At 40.9% G+C, this 19,587-nt stretch overlaps 1 protein-coding gene across 3 annotated transcripts in view; it reads left to right on the top strand.

Annotated features, from left to right (window-relative positions):
* Positions 1 to 19,587, top strand: part of CYRIB (CYFIP related Rac1 interactor B) — a 157,662-nt gene that overhangs the window by 102,919 nt on the left and 35,156 nt on the right. For all 3 annotated transcript variants that reach the window (XM_065398201.1, XM_065398204.1, XM_065398202.1), the window contains exon 4: positions 13,852 to 13,934. In XM_065398201.1, the coding sequence (XP_065254273.1) occupies positions 13,862 to 13,934 (73 nt within the window). In that variant the 5' untranslated portion in view covers positions 13,852 to 13,861. The remainder of the gene's footprint in view (positions 1 to 13,851; positions 13,935 to 19,587) is intronic.

Here is a 19,587-nt window from a genome sequence, read left to right on the forward strand (position 1 = left end):
CAATCTATAAATTGAGCATTCTCAATGAGCAGTTGAGCAGTTTATTTATAAGCTTGTAGAAGTGTCTGAATAGCTGCTAGATGTTCAACTAAAAATCTATTGGAATAATCCTTTCCAAGCTGGACGTTAAAGCTTGTTTGCACAATGCAGTCCCTGAGTTACAACGTTAGATCCTTAGTTCCCTTAGGCGAACCTCATTAGGTAACGTCTATAATACTAGTATTCAGCGTGTTTCGGTAGATGGAGATGGTTACATTTTTTAGTATTCCTGTTCCTTCATATGGCTCCATTGGAGGGGGGGGGAAATAGCTATGGAGATGGGACAGTAATGTGGACTGCATTTAGAGCCAAGTAAAGTATTAAGATCTTTCTGGACCCTTTCTGTGAAAGGATTAACTCTAGTATGATTGCTTACAAACCTCTCTGCATTCCTGGAGCCTGCCATCAGCCTTGAAGGCTGAATGTAGCTAGCTCCTCTGAATTCCACAATATTGGTGGTGAAGCTTCAGAGTATAACCTCAACTTCCCATTTCCTCTTCCCTCCCAATCACAAACTGTATATTTCATGAGGGAAGAAAACAAATAATTCAAACCAATTGGGAAGCTACTTTCTGATGTCATGCTCAGGCCATTAGCTGACTAATCTAATTCTGGGACATCATATATTCAGAAAATAACTGTTGTTCATTAAGCAGGGAAGAGCTGGTTATCTATTTGTGATACATTCTAATAAAAACATGTTCAGTGTGCCTTAAAAGACAGAGTTGCCAAATTGATTTCCAGCTGGACTCTTGTCTGTCAGTCTCTGCCTTTTTATAGTGATATGTGTGGTCTATCAGGTATGTGATGTTGTGGAATGTGTCTTTCCAACTGGTAGCATGCTGTTTTTCCAGAGGCCAAACAAACAGCATGCTGAAGGGATGAGGGGATTCTCAGTTACAAATGCTTGCCTGACTTAAAAACTTCCATAGGATCCAGTTCCCAACAAAGAAAATAAATTGTTTTAATGTTTTTAATGGTATGTATTCTTGCATGTCTGAGGGTTGGGAGAGGAAGCTCAACTAGAATACAGAGCCTGGATTTAAGGTAACTGGTTGTAATTAAGCACAACACCTTAAATATATTGAACATTGCTATTGATTTTAAACATCATAGCTGTCAATGTTAATGTGCATTTAAATGCAAATAGTAAACCATCACAGGAATGTTTTAGTATTTGCTTTTTTACCTCTACAAAGATGAGTTGATTTATTCTTTAAACAAACAGCCTCATTGATTACAAATATATCTTCCTGTATTTGTACATTATCTGAGTTAAAAGCATGGCAATTTTATACCTCACATCTTTTACATTTGGCATCATTCTTGATTCTCATATTTTCTTACATAAATACTAAAAAGGGGTTTATCATTCATTGAGCATATATTTTGTTGTTCACCAGTTGAGAGCAAAGTACTTTAATGTACAGTTCCCCTCAGAGAATCTGTCTGTAGTGCTTGGGAATTTGGTTACATCATGTACTTGTATTAAATTTCCTCTGGATTCAGTAAAAAAACTGAAATCTGTCAGGGGTGTTTTCAGCATGAGAAGGGCATGCGTGCGAGTTTTGTTTTGAAAATATGCCTTTGCTTTCCGCTTGTCTGATCTTGACACTGCACTCAGCATCATACAGCCCCATAAGGCTGTAATGGGCCAAATCATTGTAATCAAATGTGGCATTCCATATGTCTTATTTTTTGAAAGTAGGTCAAGTTTGAAACCATTTTCTTAGCTAGCCCTTCTGTTTCCCACAACCTGTTCCAGTGGCCTAAGCATTGGGAAAAATACCTTGAGTGCCAGGAGGGATTATGGGCAGCTTCACAGGGATAGTAAGAGTTTTGTGGACTGAGTGATTAGTAGTAGCATTTATTTTTTCTCTAGCTTTATCTTGCTAGCTTTGTGGCAACAGAAAAAAGTACAGTAGAATCTCAGAGTTACAAATACCTCAGGAATGGAGGTTGTTCGTAACTCTGAAATGTTCAAAACTCTGAACAAAACATTATGGTTGTTCTTTCAAAAGTTTACAACTGAGCATTGACTTAACACAGCTTTGAAACTTTACTATGCTGAAGAAAAATGCTGCTTTTGACCATCTTAATTTAAATGAAACAAGCACAGAAACAGTTTCCTTACCGTGTCAAATCTTTTTTAAACTTTCCCTTTATTTTTTTAGTAGTTTACCTTTAACACAGTACTGTACTTTATTCCCTCACTCCTCCCCCCCCCCCACCAGCCCCTTTTTGTGTGTGTCTTGTCTCTGCTGCTGCCTGATGGTGTATTTCCAGTTCCAAATGAGGTGTGTGGTTGACTGGTCAGTTCATAACTCTGCTGCTCTTAACTCTGAGGTTCTAATCTACAGTAATGCTGAGGAGATCTTAAAAAAATAAGAACTTCAGTTTTCACTAATATTGAGTTAAGTTTGTAAATTAAATCAGTAAAAATAACTGGAAGTAGGCAGCTAGAGGTATGAGGCCAGAGAGAGGTTGCAATCTTGGTCACTGTCTGACTCCTTACTGGAACAGGGTGGGGCTGAGAGGGAAGCTGGAGGTGAACACCCCGGTGATTCTGGGGACTGGGCATGATCATGAATGGGAAATGACCGCAACAGTGCTTCACAACATATTCAGTTGATGGGGAACCCCAACAATAGACCTGCTTGCTACTTACCGGAACAAGAAATGTCCCCGCTACTGCTCCAGAGCCAGACTGGGGAAACAGTTCCTAAGAGATACTTTCCTCCTTCAATGGGCAGAGACCTGCTATATGCTTTTCCTCCATTCCCTCTGATATCGAAGGTCCTATTAATAATTCAGGAAAAGTCAAGAGTTTTATACTGATTGTGCCCACATTGCCAAGACAAGTGTGGTACCCATGCATGACATAGCTAGCAATGTGTCCTCCAATTCTTCTTCAACCCATTCCTCACCTACTCTCCCTAAATGATGGACAGATCCATCACCCCAACTTACAGATCCTCCGGCTTCAGGCTTGGCTCCTTGTGGTTCCCACACAGAGAGAGCTGCTGCTCCAAGGAGGTGAAGGAAGTGTTACTACACTGTAGGAAATCTATGACTCATCGCACTTACCTGCGAAAGTGGAAACAATTCCAAATTTGGTGCAGTTCCAAACAAGTTGCTCTGACATCTTCCTCCTTTCCCTTAATCCTAAATTATATACTAGATGTTAAAAGGGCTAGTCTCTCTCTTAGCTCACTCCAAGTACATTTTGGGCCATAATGGCCTTCTACCAGCAGGTGGATGGATATTTGGTATTCACCCATCCAGAAACATGAAGATTCCTCAAGGGCATAGGAAAACTATTCCTGCACACCAGACACCCAACTCCAACATGGGACCTCAGTCTAGTTCTAAAGACCCTAACTAGACCACCCTTTGAACACCTGAAATGTGCAATCAGAGGTGTGGGGGAGCAGATATACCTACAGTGTAACAGCCATAGGGGGACACATCTCGAAGAACCATCGTTACTGCACAAGGTGAGTAACTTCTTCTTATCCTATTCACTTCTACATGTATCTCCCTTCCCTCAAAAGCCTATTACAAAAAGTGCCCTTGTTACTTCATCTAGGAGCTGTAGAAGAGATTCCACAGAAATATGGAAAAGTTTTTACTCCATTAATACTTTCCTCCAAAGTACAAACGGGGAGTCTTTGTCCTATCCTAGACTTGAAGAGACTGAACAAATGTATATACCACTTCAGATTCAGGATGGTAGCAGTTGCCTCAATCTTTTTATTCCTTTCAGGTTCAAGACTTATTTGTGACTCTCAAAAGATGCTTGCTACCATGTAGCCATCCATCCAGCCCACAGGTAGTGCTTGGGTATCACAGTGGAGTCAAATCATTACCAGTACAAGGCACTGCCATTTGGATTCTCCACAGCACAGAGGGTCTTCATGAAATGCCTTGCTGTGGTAGCAGTCCGCATTTGCCCATACTTGGATGACTGCCAGATGACAGGTATATCATAGTGGGAGGCAGTAACAAACCTGTAATGTGCTCTACCCCTTTTCACCCAGCTGAGCTTTCTAGAGAACTGAAAATAATCATTTACCCCAGCACATATGATAGCGTTCATAGGATCCTCGATTGACTCCAGATCTGAAAAAGAATACCTGCCCAAGGACAGGTTCCAATCACTACAAGCTTTACTCATTCTCTAGTTATCATAACCAGCTACAACAATATGAACATATCTTGCAGTGCTAGGCCACATGCTGGCATTCATGTACATGATTTGATGACACTTGCCAGACTTTCAGCACTGGCTCAGACCAGTCTATTTTCTGGTGAAATGTCAGACAGACTAGAGGGTCTTAATACCACAACATATTATTGCAGAGCTGGCTTAGTGTTTGGAACCCAAGGGACAGGTTGGAGAGCTCATTTGGAGCACCTACAGATTCAAGGAACTTGGTCCCCAAATCACATGATTAATTCAGAGACATCATTCTGGCCTGTATGACATTCTTACCTGTCCTCAAAAACTTGGTGTTGCAGATCTTCACACATAGTATGATATAGTTATGCTATACATTTGCAGTCCCCAAACTGTGAGACCTAAGCTTGTTGGAAGTGGTACACTATGACTGTCCCCTTTAAGGAGTAGTGGAACCCAGGGCCAGCTAATCCCTGTTCCATAATATATAGCCCCTTTGTAGAAACCGAGATCTGCTTCAAGGGAGCAGCAGACTAGATGGAGAATGGGCCAGGTGTTAATCTGGTAGCTACCTCCCTTAATATACATCCCAGCTGTTAGGTGACTCCCAGGAGGAGAAAGAAGGCAGACAGCTTGGAGAGGACAATTGCAGGGGAGCACTGAGTCAGGAGAGAGGCTTCCTGGGATGGAAGCCTCCTAGAATCACAATACAGCCCAAGTTGGAGGGCCGTGGGGCCCCTGAACCCCGGGAAGGAGTTAAGATCAGCACATGAGGAGACTAATAGGAAAGACTTTCCAGAGATTCCAGGGACTGCAGTGGGACTGGCAGAGCTCTCTGGCTCAGAGGGAACTGCAGGGGAACTGAGAATAAGAGCAGCTTGGAGCTCAAGTTGCCTGGGGCCCAGGTAAGGATCAGAGACCCATTTTCAATAGAAGACACCTTGCCAGATGGCTTCTCAGCTGAGGAAAAGAAAGAATTGATTGAACTGTCATATGATGATGGACTCAAACTCAAATTCAACAAAGTGCAGCTCAGCGACTTTTCGCTTAGAACGAGAGGAGTTAGCCTGATAATGGACAGAGCTCTGAAACTTTTGATGTCTTTCAGCACTACATAGCTCTGCAAGACTGGCTTTTCTGTAATTGCTATTTTTTAAAAAAGTACAGTTCAGTGATGATAGATAGTATCTATTATGGATAGGCTTGGCAGAATTCAATTTTAATTTTTTTTTAAAATTTTGATGGGTAATATGTTTATTTTTAAGCTCTTTTCAATTTTTATCAATTAAAATGTTCTGAGTTGTGCAAAATTATGGGTTCAAAGCCTTTTTTTTTCCTTTTCCTTTTTATAGATTTTACATTTTCAAATTTGTGGGAAATTATGGGCGGGTCAGACAATTATTTAATGAAGACAGATGTTGAGATTCAAAAAGTTAAATCTTTGCAACCTTTAAAACACAAGTTGTCAGCATCACATGTCTAAATACCCTTATATCAAATTCTCAAGTAGCATCTTTCTAACTTTGCCTATCTGTAAATTTCAGTTATTATCGATGGAATTTTTTTTGTTGGTTTGTGAGTGTATGGTGAAATCAATATTTACTGACATTTACTGATAAAAATCTAATCTTTCCAAATCTACTTATGAACAGGCATTGCTGGTACATCCTGTTTCAGAAGTGACCAGTACTGGCTTAAGAAATGTTGCACTTATTTATAATATAGGCTGCTGGTGTGCTGAGACCACTGTTATCATGATGACTCTTTGTATTCCCCTTCTCTCCCGGTCTGCATCCGTTTGTCTCATGTCTTTTACTAAGGGTACATCTATACTTACCCGCTGGTTCGGCAGCAAGCAATCGATCTTCTGGGATCGATTTATTGCGTCTTGTCTAGACGCGATAAATCGATCCCGGAAGTGCTCGCCGTCGACGCCAGTAATCCTGCTCCGCGAGAGGAGTAGGCAGAGTCGATGGGGAGCCTGCCTGCCGCGTGTGGACCTGCGGTAAGTACCTTTAAGTTCGAACTAAGATACTTCAACTTCAGCTACGTTATTCATGTAGCTGAAGTTGCGTATCTTAGTTCGAACTGGGGGCTTAGTGTGAACCAGCCCTTAGATTATGAGCAACTTGGGGTAAGGTCCATCTTTTTTCTCTGTACAGCGCCTAGCACAGTGGGAGTCTGGTCCATGGTCCTACGCTAATATAAATAATAGCGCTGTTCATTCTAATAGATCCCAAAACACTTGACAAATTGAGTATCACTGGTCCCATTATAGAATCTACCTTAGGGTGAAACAAAACAACTGTGTATATTTAGCAAACACACACATTAAGAAAAGAAAGAGTAAAGAACACAGTACTTTGTAAGACGTGATGTGATATTTTAGTAGTTGAAATATAACTGTTTGAATTTGGCCAGGACCATAACTCATATCCCTAGACTTTATAAAGAGCACAAGGAATTTTTTCCTAATGATCAAGACACTCCTTGCAAATCTCATCCAAAACCATTTCCCCTGCCTTTGGTAGCATAGTGTCTTTTAATCCCATTCTGGGCCATTGGATCAGTGCAGACATGGAAGGAAGAAAGCTATTTCTCAAATCACCAGCGCCATTTCCTGTAACTCCTTAGTTTTCTGTTGAGATCAATCAACAAGGAACTGATTTAGCCCAACTTTGCCTAGCCTTGTGTATATCAGTATTTGAACTGAGCATGTAATTACAGCATTTTGGGGCACTTAAATTGGGTGCAGCGTTTTCTTTTGAAAGCTGAATACAGTATATTTTTTTCACTGTTGTATGATGGTAAGGCTTTCCTTTTTTTCTTCAGAATACATAGCTATTTGGGCCTTTGTCTAAATTATTTATATTAGGGCTGTTGGTGCTCCTGTAAACTCCAAGCTCCTATCTGTTCATATGACAGGCACACACTTATTAAAAAGCAAATTAGCCTTTCCTATGTATTGAAGTATATTAGGTTTCCCCCCCTTTTTTATACTATATTTTCAATGCATTGAAAATTAGTTGATCAGGAAATATTCTGAACATTACTAGGTGGCTTAAATTTTTGAGAATTCAAAGTGGGGAGTTGTGGTCATAATCCACTATTATGAAATGCAGAAAGCATTACTTTCTTTCAAGAGCCCAGACTTCATATACTATGAAAACTTTTGGGAGCCTTGAGTAATTTTTTTCACATTTGTTCTGAAACTAGCTAGCAAAACCAAATATTTTCTAATTTGACTGTCTTTTGCTTCTGCGTAACAATTTTTCATTTAGTTGATACTATTTAGTGTCTAAATAACCAACATTTGTTCCCAAGCCTATCTGTCTTCTAATTTTAAACTGAAATTTAAAATATATATAGTTTTAGGCCTTTCATAAGGAATCATAATGGTTGTCTGAGCAAATGCTATATAAAGATTTTTTTTTCTGCTGATAGTTAAAATATATCTTATAAACGCTCTATTTGCTCATGAATTCATTGTCTGAGAAGTCTGCTCACCTCTAAATTCTAACTGGCACAAAATGAGAAGTCCAGGCATCATTGTATTTGTGCAGCACATTACTTCTGGCTATATTTGGTCAGAGTAGAAATTGAGAAAGACGAATTCCTTATGTGTGCTTCTCTTTTGTGGGAAAAGTGCACTAAGCAGTTTACCTTTAGGTAATCACATTTCTGTTTATAAATCCAGCATGTATTCTGTGATATTTCACCATAGGGCTTCAATGAAGCATGGCAACAGTTTTATTTGTTAACCTTATTCCTAGAAAAGAAACTTGGAACAGTAGATTCCTGCAGGAAATGAAAATCTATTATATGAAGACACTTGTGACTGAGGAGTTGTTAGGCACAAAACTGTATTTCCCCTCTAGCTTATTTTAGGAAGAGAGAGGGATTTTATTGAACAGTCCACAATTTTTAAAACTGCCCTCAGATGATGGCTATAGATTTTTCCTAGAATATTTATCTTCTCAACCTAGCAGTGCACTCTCGCAGACCCACTTAATCTGACCATGTGGTTGCAACGATGGCAGAAAATTCCTGCTTCTGTAACTAATGTCTGGCCCAAAACAAAACAAGTCAGAAAACAAAAATATATATAATTTTAGAACTGAAAGTATTGGAGAGAACTTTTGGGTGGCTTAAGGATGTGCATAAGGATATTTATTATGTATAGTTAAACTTAAATATTTGTTTCTCTTTGAGCAGGTAACAAAAGTGTCCTAAGTTATGCAGCAACATAAGCATTTGAGAGGAGGGATAATTTTTTAACTAAGGCACTAGATTGGGATTCAGAAGATGATCTGAGTTTTACTTCTGGCTCTGCTACAAACTTTCTGTGTGACAATGGGAAGTTACACTTTGTCTTAATTCCCCATCTGAAACTCTAAGGATGAATTCATTTTATTTATAGTGCTCATCACTGTAGTATCTGAGCACTTCTCAAACAATGAATATGTACTCAGAATACACTTGAGGTAAGCATGTAGTAGTTATCCTCATTTTACTTCCCTGCCTCACAAATGGGTTTTGAGGAAAAAGTCAAAAATTTGTGACAGGCTCAAATGTTTTGGCAAGGAGCATTGTGAAAGTGTGTGTGTATTTAGGAAAAAATCAATCCGTCTAAACAACTCCTCAAAACATGAGTCTAACTACATTGCTGAAATAGTAAGGTCAAGATTTTTCTAAACAGATGCTTAAAGTTAGGCTTCTGAGTCCATATTTAGGCACCTGAATAAGTGACCTGACATTCAGAAGTGTCAATAAGGGCTAGTCTACACTTACCCGGTAGTTCGACGGCTGCGGATCGAAGTTCCGAGTTCGATTTATCGCGTCTGGTGTGGACGCGATAAATCGAACCAGGAAGTGATCCCCGTCGACTGCGGTACTCCAGCTCGGCGAGAGGAGTACCGCGAAGTCGACGGGGGAGCCTGCCTGCCGCGTGTGGACCGCGGTAAATTCGAAGTAAGGTATGTCGAATTCAGCTACGTTATTCACGTAGCTGAATTTGCGTACCTTACTTCGACTTGGGGGGTAAGTGTAGACCAAGCCTAAGTGCTTATGTTTACTTTTGTAGCTATCAAGTTTGTGTTTCTTTGAAACGTAGCAAATTCTAATGAGATATTAACCAGTAGGAAACCATTTGTAGTGATATTTGTAGAGATCTCGGTGACCTTTCAGTAAGCTGGGAAATAAATTAATCTATTCTATGGTAACAAGCTTTTGAGAGCCAAAAATGCCAAAAAATTACCTTGGGTTGGGGGTACTTTAACCTACTAAAATACATAGTTCATTATTGTCTTAACTTCAAGCAAAAATTATAACTCAAAGGTTGGGGGGCTTAGCTCAAAAAGTTTGAAAACAGCTTAGGGTGCAGGGAGGGGGTAGCTAGGGGCTGTGTGTGGGTAGGGGGCAGCTCAGGGTGTAGGGAGGATGTAGCTCAGGGTATAGGGAGAGGGGTATTAGGGGCTATGTGCTGGGAGGACTCCCATACAGTCCCTGTTCCCGGAGGGGTCTGCCAGCCACGGAGCCGGGTCTCCCCACCCAGGTGGGCTCTTATCAGCTGCCTCTGTGGGAGCAAAGGGGGCTGGGAGCTGAGGAGCAACTTCAACCTGGAGCACCAGCAGGAGAGGAGGGAACGCTACCGCTGCCTCCTCCATGGCACCAGCCAGAGCAGCAGCTGCCCTGCACTGCCCGGCTCCGGCTTCCTGCCTCCGACGTGGCCAGGGAGCGGGGAGAGGAGATTGTGGGGGGGAGGTGTGGAGCTGCCCCCTGGAATGCCGTGCTCTGGTGCTGCAGTTTTTTGGGGGGGCAATGCCCTCCATGTCCCCAACTCTGCCCATGGGCTCAGGGCTTCTGCCCCACAAGGAGCATCGGGGCTCCAGGATTCAGCCTCCCAGCTTCAGCCCCCCAGGGGACACCGGGGATCAGGGCTTCAGCCCCCTGCCTCCCAGCTTCAACCCTCCTGGGGGGCAGCCAGGGATTGGGGCTTCAGCTGCAGGGCCCCGTGGACCCCTGGTTGAGAACCGCTGCTTTGTAGTACTCAGAGGTCTTTCCATATAGTATCCCATCGCTAGCCATTGGGGATATTCGCTACTAGCAATTGCAGATTATCCACATGCCATTGTAGGCAGTCTGATCATAACATCCCCTGTATAAACTGATCAAGCTCAATCTTGAAGCCAGCTAGGTTTTTTGCCCCCTATTGCTCCCCTTATTGGTCTTGAGCACTATATCTTGCTGAGATCTTAAAAATAAACTTCGTATGGAGTTTTTAAGATAAGCTGTATTTTGATATGAGGTATATGGCACAAAGGAGAGGGAGAATTTTCAAAAGATTATTACCAGCTATTTGACTTCTCAAGTTCCATATTGCAAAAATATGGATCAGACTTTCAAAATTTGAGGTGCATGTGACCTATTTTTGAGGACTTTAGAGAGTGGCTAAAATTGGGCAGCATGTATAAATCTTAGCTATGGAGAGAGATTTTCTCATTACTGTCCAACAATTTCATAATTGCCTGCCTTTTGTCTGACTTTATTGTAAACGGCTTCTGAGCTGCTTTGTTACCCCTATATAAACAAAACACTGTAAGTAGAGCTTGTAGAAAACACCTATGCCCTTGCGTATGTTTTGGATTAATTTCCCCCCCACTGCTTCTCACATCATCTGATGCAGTCTGGGGTACTATCTAATCAGATGGATAGGAGTAGTGGGCCTGTTTCCAGTGTCTTTAGTTGACTTCTTTCCAAATTACACAAATTCCTTATCCTGATTCCAAGCACTATGAGATCCAATGGCTTGCCTGGCTGCTGCTTCAATCGTGTACTCCACAAGTCACTAATAATTCAGAGTGAATGGTCTTGTGCTCTCCCTTTCCAAATAAACATTGCTGCCATGATTAAAGAAATTAAAGCACCTTAATGAAAAACACTGGATTTCTGTGATTTTTATACAAGTGCATTCACTGAATTGCAGATCAATACACGTCCTTCTTGGCTCCTTCCATTTGAACCCATAAGTCAGACTATTGATCTGGCCTTAGTTTAACATTTTTATTTTTAAGTGCTTGAAATCCACATCTCACATGTTTTAGTTTAGTGACGCTCCTGAAATGGGATAGTTCTGATAGTAAGTATTGGCATTTGGGCCTTGTAGCGGCAGCATTGTTAAAGCACCCCATTGAATTGAGGTTGGCTCATGCTCATTGCTGTTCTGCAGATCTTGCCAAAGCATGTTTGCAGGCTGGTGGTGGTGAACTATATGTTGGTCTTAGAACTATTGATGTGCATTGAAAATGCTGCCCTTTCATGATGTGCCATTCTGGCCAGGGCCGGCTCTGGCTTTTTGGCCGCCCCAAGCAAAAAAAAAACGGGGCGGCCAGAACGGCAAAGCAAAAAAAAAAAACAACCTGCGGCGCGACCAGAGCGCGGGTGCAGGGGTACTGGCTGGGGGGGGGGGAGGGGGAGGGAGCGGGCGGGAGAGAGAAAGAAGGGGGCGGCCAGGGCTACAGCAGGGGCGCTGCCACGAGGCCCCTCCCGCTGCGCTGCCGCCTGCCGCGAGGGCTCCGCTCCAGTCGGCGGGGAGGGAAGGAAGAGGACTGCCCTGCAGGGCGCTCTGGTTCTTCGCGCCGCCGCCCCTACAGGGTGGCCGGAGCGGAACAAGAACCAAAAAAGAAAAAAAAAAAAGGCGGCCGTGCCGCCCTAGGATTGGGCAGAATGCCGCTCCAACAATCTGCCGCCCCAAGCACCAGCTTGCTCAGCTGGTGCCTGGAGCCGGCCCCGATTCTGGCATTCCTACTTAAGCATTTAATTATTTCTAAAATTTGCTGGTAATGTTTGAGGTTTCATCATGTGGATTTATGTCTCAACTAGATGAATCTAATAAACCACAATTAATCTTTCTTTCACTCTGTTTGTTTTAGCTAAGATGCAGTAGAAAAGCATAAGAAGAATCTTTCAGATATGATTAGCTCATATTTTGGGGGAATAAAGTTTAACTTACTTGGCTTGTCAATTTAACTTCAGTTTTGGGGGGGAAATTGTCCTTTGCTACAGACTACTCCTACTAGATTTCTAGCCAGAATTGCATTTCTTCTGGATTTTAGAGGGAGGAAGAAAATTGTATTATAATGGACACCATGATTCCACCCAGCCTGTAATATAGTTTTGACCACCCCATGGGACACTGCAAATCACACACTACTCAGCATTAAGCAACTACAATGCTAGAATTATTCCTTGCTCTTCCATAGTTGGATACAAATGTTTGTCATAGTTGGATACAAATAATGGCAGAATTTAGTTTTTCTGTATACTTGCCACCTTGTTTTTCGTTAACCACTTCTTTCTGAGACTGGATAGGTGAAATGGCACTTGCACAAAGTGCGTGTTAGCCCTGTCCAAGCCACAAGTTGGTGAATCAGCACATGTGTGAAACCACAAAGGAGCCAGCCATAAATGGACCCCAGTCCTGTGCTTAAAAAAAGGAAACAATTACTGGAACTAAACAATGTTGCCATTTTTATTTTTAGGTTTGCTGGCATGGGTAATCTCATTAAAGTGCTAACCAGGGACATAGACCACAATGCAGCACATTTTTTCTTGGATTTTGAAAGTAAGTCTTTCAGCCCTTCACAGCTGGTGCATTTAAAATGGTAACAGTAGGATTGCGTGTGCCCTCCACCACAGTGAAGGCGAAGGGAACATCAGTTGCAAAAGCACAATCTGAGAAAGGGTTGCATGTTTTGTTTTGTTTTTTTCAGTAGAGCCAAGCCACCATCATGCTACTGTGTAATTCTTGATTTTCATGTGCTTAATCATTTTGGGTCTCTCTCTGGTCAGTGATGTCCTTTCATCTGCCTGCAAATCAACTAGCCATACAATGAAAAATTCTGTCAGTGTGCCTTAGTGAAATGTACAGACTTGTATGAAGGAACAGTAAAATCCCTATCTGATTCCAACTTGTTCATTCATAGCAGGGCTAGTATTGTTTTTACCCAGGATTTAAATTCATGAATGGAAGTGAATTTGGGAGTCGCACCTGTTAATTTTCAGATGCATTACCTAAAGATCACAGGATCTCTAGGATCTCATATGGTGCTATGTTGTTTTTTGTACACATTAAACTGAAATGAAAAAAGTGTCCGGATGCAGCTTTCTATGATGTTTCTCCTTTAACAAAATTGTAAAGGGAAAAAAATAAAGCTCTCCACCCCTCCACATCATCAAACACAGTCTGAGTCAACATTAACATAGTAGCCGTGCTGCATATAGGATACTTATCCTTGAAGGCACAGACACTTGCTCAGGACACTGGCTCAGTGAGATGGAATTTATTCATTTATAAGGCCTTCAGTTGGAGCTCTTCTTCTTTCTCACAGGAGAGACTATGAAGATGTGGGTGACACATGTCTGTCACTTTTTACAGGAAATCCACATCCTTGGAGGTGGGGATCACCCTCCACCAGCATGCACCATAGCAGGAGCCTGAAGGATGGTTTTATGTCTGATGGAACTGTTTGGACTTCCCCCCCCCCCCCCCACCACCACCTTCATTCTACTATATTTGGGCTGTTCCTTCTTATAAAGGGATATTCTCTTTTCTCTCATTCTTGTCTCGACAGGTACCTTAACATGGGGAACCTTCTTAAAGTTTTGACATGCACAGACCTTGAGCAGGGGCCAAATTTTTTCCTTGATTTTGAAAGTGAGAAGATGATTTTATATATCTATTTCTCTTTGCCTGCAGTAGACTGCATTTATGTCTCATTCTAAACGTATGTCTTTACTTTGCCATCCTTCTAACTACTTTGCATGACTGAGTTATGAATACTTTTGTGAACAATTGGAAAATAAAATAATTGTCTATATCCCACTATATTTATATTAAGCTTGTCTTTAATAAAAAAAAAAATTAAAAAAAAAGAAGCCAGAAGTGAGTTTGTATTAGATAATGCTTTTGATATAGGGATCTGATATGTTTTTGTGCCTTTTCTAGACATTAATACATTTTAAAGAAAATATCTGCCCCTTAGGTTATGCCTTGTAAATTTGAGACTTCACTAATTGCAAAACAGCTGAAGAGCCTGCATATAAAATGGTCCGTTCATCCCTTTAAAAAAAAAAAAAAAAAAAAAAGTTTAAGTACATAGAGGTAAATAATCCTCTCAAAATGTCATAACTTAAAAAGAATTGTAGAATGACTTGCCAAAACTTGCTTACAGATTCCAGAACTAGAATACTAATGTGAATCCCCTCTTCCACACTATACCAATATACACTGAAACAATCATTGGTATGCTAATCAGTTCACAAAAGCCATTCATAACTCTCTAACAGCAGAATGTAAAAGGTACATTACATGTGAACCTAACTTGACTAGGCACAGAAGTGCTTCCTACAGTTCACCAAAAAAAACCCAACCCCAAATCCACATGCAGAACTTCTGTAATTTTTAGCAAGGAAAAAAATCGCCTTTCCTGATCAGTGCCAAATGTCCTGAAAGGTTCACATAGCTTTTGATTATTTCTGCTTTTTGTTTGCTTCACATTGCATGACGTAATATGGGCTAAGAATGGCAGGTAAGTGTTATTGGCTGCTACTGTGCATGTTTAACTGCTTTGCTATATTTAACTTAACAGATGTGCACCAAAGCACATGAAAAAAGCAAACTAATGGTATTAATCTGTGGGGAAAGAAGGTTGCCCTTTTAGTAAAATATAATCAATAATATGTAAGTGAAATATTGAGAGCAAATATTGATATAGAGCAAATATGAAGTGCACTCTCCATTTTTTAAAATTTCCCCTTTTTGGCCAGACAATGCCATCTTGGTTGTATTGGTTTTAATATGAAAAAACTAGTTTAAAAAGTTAAATTTAATCTTTAGAAGAATAATTAAATCTAAACTTGTCTTTCCTTTATTGTTGAAGTTTACAAGTATTGACTTTCCTGAATTATTTACGTTCCTTGCAATATCTTGGCATAGTTCCCTATTATGTATAATTTCTTTGGTTTACTGTTTTTTAAAATTCTTTAATATTATTGATATACTTTATGAATTATCATGTAGTCTCAGGACAATAATATATTAACTGTTGGAGCTTTTGAGTTGTGTATCAGAATGTTGGAATAAAGATGCACGCCACACGCTCTAGGCTATTTAATAGCACTTCATCAAATTACTTTAGTGGTAAGAATCATACATCCAGCAAACTTAAAATGTGATAAAAATCTGTGCTAAGTTTTTTTTAAATGTTTTGACCTTTTAAAATGATCAGTTCTATTGCAAAGTGCATGTTTTCAGCATGAAAAAGGGTAATTGGCATGGGGCTAAGCAGGTTGCTGACACAAAGTGTTTACATATGCAATCAAATGAAGCAGCTTATATTATGGCTGAATTTTAGGTCATGTATCTTGTTCATTTTGAACTTGCATTTGGTTCTGCTGCTGTACTTTGTGTCCATGCCTCTCTCTATTCTCTCTGTTCTGTTTCAGATGGCTTGCATTTACAGAATCTTGGCTTTGATACAGTCAAGATCTTATACTTCAAGACTTGGCACTTGATCTTTTGATAAACTTAATGTTGTCTTTTATGTGGGCAAGTGAGGAAGCTTTATATTAAATACAAATTTGCTTGCTGCTATGTTTGTTTGGCCCATCAGTGTTACAAAACAAGCTACTTTTGGGTCATCGTTCCGTATAATTCAGGCCTATAAACACACTTCACAATGACCTCTTGAAAAGGTTAGTTGTTTAACACCCATATTATCAGATAATGCAGTACACAGCACAAAGTTAATCTCCATGAGGGTTTCTAAGGATACATGCTGAACCTGAAAGACGTAGTATGGATTTGTACGCCAGTCTCTGAGACTTCCAGACTTAATTTTGTTTGGTGCTAGATTTCACTGATCGCAATCTCGCTGGCTTTCAGAGAATGCAAAGAGAGAATATCAAGGAAGTTGGTATGATGGGCTGTTGGCTTTCCCTTTAGATATTGTCAGTGTGTTGCAACACTGGTGGTTTTAAACTCGGCATTGTTGTAATACTCCTTAAATATCTGAAAACCAATAGTGGCCTTTTGTTTTCTACTTATGTCCGTGCACTAGGGTGACCAGATATCCCGATTTTATAGGAATAGTCCCGCTATTTAGGGCTTTGTCTTATATAGGCACCTATTACCTCCCACCCTCGTCATGATTTTTCACACTTGCTGTCTGGTCACCCTACCGTGCACCAACATTATAAGACCACCAGTGTAAGGGGCAGAGCTATGGTGGGGACAGTATGGTGTGGTTATTTGTGAAAGCACATACAGGAGCCGCTGGAACAAGGCAGTAGAGGGTGATGACAGTGCACCTTATTGGTTGGTGTAATTGCTTCAAAAGAGCAAATATTGATTAGTACTCAACAAGTAAAGATGAAAAACAAATAGAATCCAGAGTCCTCAAATCTTGATGTAAAGACATTACAGAGAATCCACCATTTACTCTAGTTAAAGCCAGAAAGTGACCTATGGCCCATGCTGCAGAGGAAGGCAACCCCCACCCACCAGGCTTTCTGCCAATATGACCTGGGGGGAAATTCCTTTCCAACCCTCAAATATGGTGATCAGTTAAACCCTGAGCATATGGGTGAGACACACCAGCCAGACACCTGGAAAAGAGCTATGGTGACTCAGAGCCCACCCTATCTAGTGTCCCATCTGCAACCATTGGAGATATTTGCTAATAGCAGTTGTGGATGGGCCATATGCCGTTGAGCAATCTCATCCTACCATCCCTTCCATAAACTGATTAAGCTCAAACTTGAAACCAGTTAGGTTTTTTGCCCCCACTGTTCCAGGGCATCACTCCTCTGATTGTTACAAAACTTCATCTAATTTCAAGCTTAAACTCGTTGACAGTCAGTTTATATGCATTTGTTCTTGTGCCACCATTGGCCCTTAAATTAAATAACTCCTCTCCCTCCCTGGTGTTTATCACTCCCCTCAGCCTTTCTTTTGTTAGGCTAAACAAGCCAAGCTCCTTAAGACTCCTCTGGCAAAATAGGTTCTCCATTCCTCTGGTCATCTTAGTAGCCTCTCTCTGCACCTGTTCCATTTTGAATTCATCCTTCTTAAAAATGGGAGACCAGAATTGCACGCGGTATTTCAGAGGAGGTCTCACCCATGCCTTGTATAATGGTAATAACACTTTCCTATCTCTACAAAAAATACTTCATCTGCTACATCCTATGATTTCATTAGCCTTTTCCATGGCCACATCACATTGGTGGTTCATAGTCATCCTGTAATCAACCAATAAACCTATGTCTTTGCCCTTCCCTGTCACTTCCAACTGATACATCCCTAGTTTGTTGTTAGTCCATAAGTGCATGACCTTGCACTTTGCACTACTAAATTTCATTCCATTTCTATTACTCCAGTTTTTCAGGTCATCCAAATCTTCCTGTATGATATTCCGGTCCTCCTCTGTATTGGCTGACCCTCCTAACTTTGTATCATCCGCAGATTTCATTAGCACACTCCCCTTTTTGTGCCAAGATCATTAATGAATAAGATTGGTCCAAGGATGGATCCCTGAGGGAACTCCACTAGTAATTTCCCTTCAGCCTGACAGTTCTCTTTTCAGTATGACCTGTTGTAGTCTTCCCTTTAACCAGTTCTCACATTAATCCCTATCTTCTCCAAATCAACTAGTTTCCATGTGGAACTGTATCAAATGATTTACTGAAAATCAGATCGATTAGATCTACTGCATTTCCTTTGTCTAGAAAATTGGTTATCTTCTCAAAGAATAAAATCAGGTTGGTCTGGCATGATTTACCTTTTGTAAAACCACGTTCCTTTTATCCCAGTTACCATTTATCTCTATATCTTTAACTACTCTCTCTTTCAAAATTTATTCTAAGACTTTGCATACAATGGAGGTCAAATTAAGAGGCCTGTAGTTTCCTGGATAACTGTTCTTTTCCTTTTTTAAAATATAGGTATTTTTATTTGCAATTCTCCAATCAGAAGGTATGACCCCGGGGTCCTGGATTCATTAAAAATCTTTCCAGTTGGGATTGCAATTTCATGTGCCAGTTCCTTTAATATTCTTGGATGGACTTTATTCAGGTCCCCCAATTTGGTCCCATTAAGCTGTTTGAGTTCGGCTTCCACACAGGATGTGGTAACTTCTACTTCCATATCCTTATGCCCATTAGTCACCCTACCACTGTCCTCAAGCACCTCATTATTCTTATTAAAAACGGAGGCAACGTATTCATTCAGGTGTTGGGTTGTGTCTACATTATTTTTAATCTCCACCTCATCCTCAGTGCTTAGTGGTCCCACTCCTTCTTTCCTTGTTTTCTTTTTGTGTGTATTGCTAAAGAACCTTTTACTGTTGGTTTTAATTTCCTACACAAGGTCAAGCTCTGCTTGGCTTTTGGCAGTTCTCACTTTCCCTACACTTTCTGATCTCCAAGAGATTCTTGCTGATCCATCCCTTCTTCCATTCCTTGTAGACTTTCTGCTTTCTCTTAATAACCTATTTAAGGTGTTTGTTCATCCAGTTAGGTCTGCAACCTTTCCCTACAATTTATTTCCCTTGCTTGGGATGCAGTCTTCAGATAGCTTCTGCAACTTTGATTTAAAGTAATTCCCAGCCTTCTCCACAGTCAGATCCTTGAGGTCTTCAGTTCAGTCCAGTCCACTTCCCTAATTCCCTTAATTTTTTTTAAAGTTTGCCCTTTTGAAATCAAGGACCCTAGTTGAAGACCTATTTTTGTTTATCCTTCTGTTTAATTTAAACTGAATTAACTTTTGATCACTTGAACTAAGGCTATGACTAAACTACAGAGCTTACAGCAGTGCAGCTGCACCGCTGTAGCCCTGCTAGTGCAGACACTCTAAACTGATGGGAGAGAGGTCTCCTGTCGACTTAATTACTCCAGCCCCCGCGAGTGGCAGTAGCTATGTCAGCAGGAGAAGCTCTCCAACCAACATAGCACTGTACACACCGACGCTTAGGTCGGTGTAATTTACGTCGCTCAGAGAGGTGGCTTATTCACACCCCTGAGTGACGTACGTTATACCACAGTAAGTGGTAGTGTGCACATAGCTTTTGATTGTCTTCTATAAGCAGTTTTTCTTAAAGTGCTTGCTCATATCGATTCCATTCTAGGTGCGCACGCTCCCACGTGCGTGGTTGTCGGAGATTTTTGCCTTAGAAGTATCCATAGGATCGGCAGTGGCGCCCCCTTGAGTGCCGCGCTTATGCGCCGGTATATCAGGCGCCACTGACCCTATGCTCTCTCAGTTCTTTTTTATCTCCCATGGTGGTTAGTCTGAGCACCTTTCCTTGCATTGC

This window comes from Emys orbicularis, chromosome 2 (assembly GCF_028017835.1).
Source record: "Emys orbicularis isolate rEmyOrb1 chromosome 2, rEmyOrb1.hap1, whole genome shotgun sequence".
Lineage (NCBI taxonomy): Eukaryota > Metazoa > Chordata > Testudines > Emydidae > Emys > Emys orbicularis.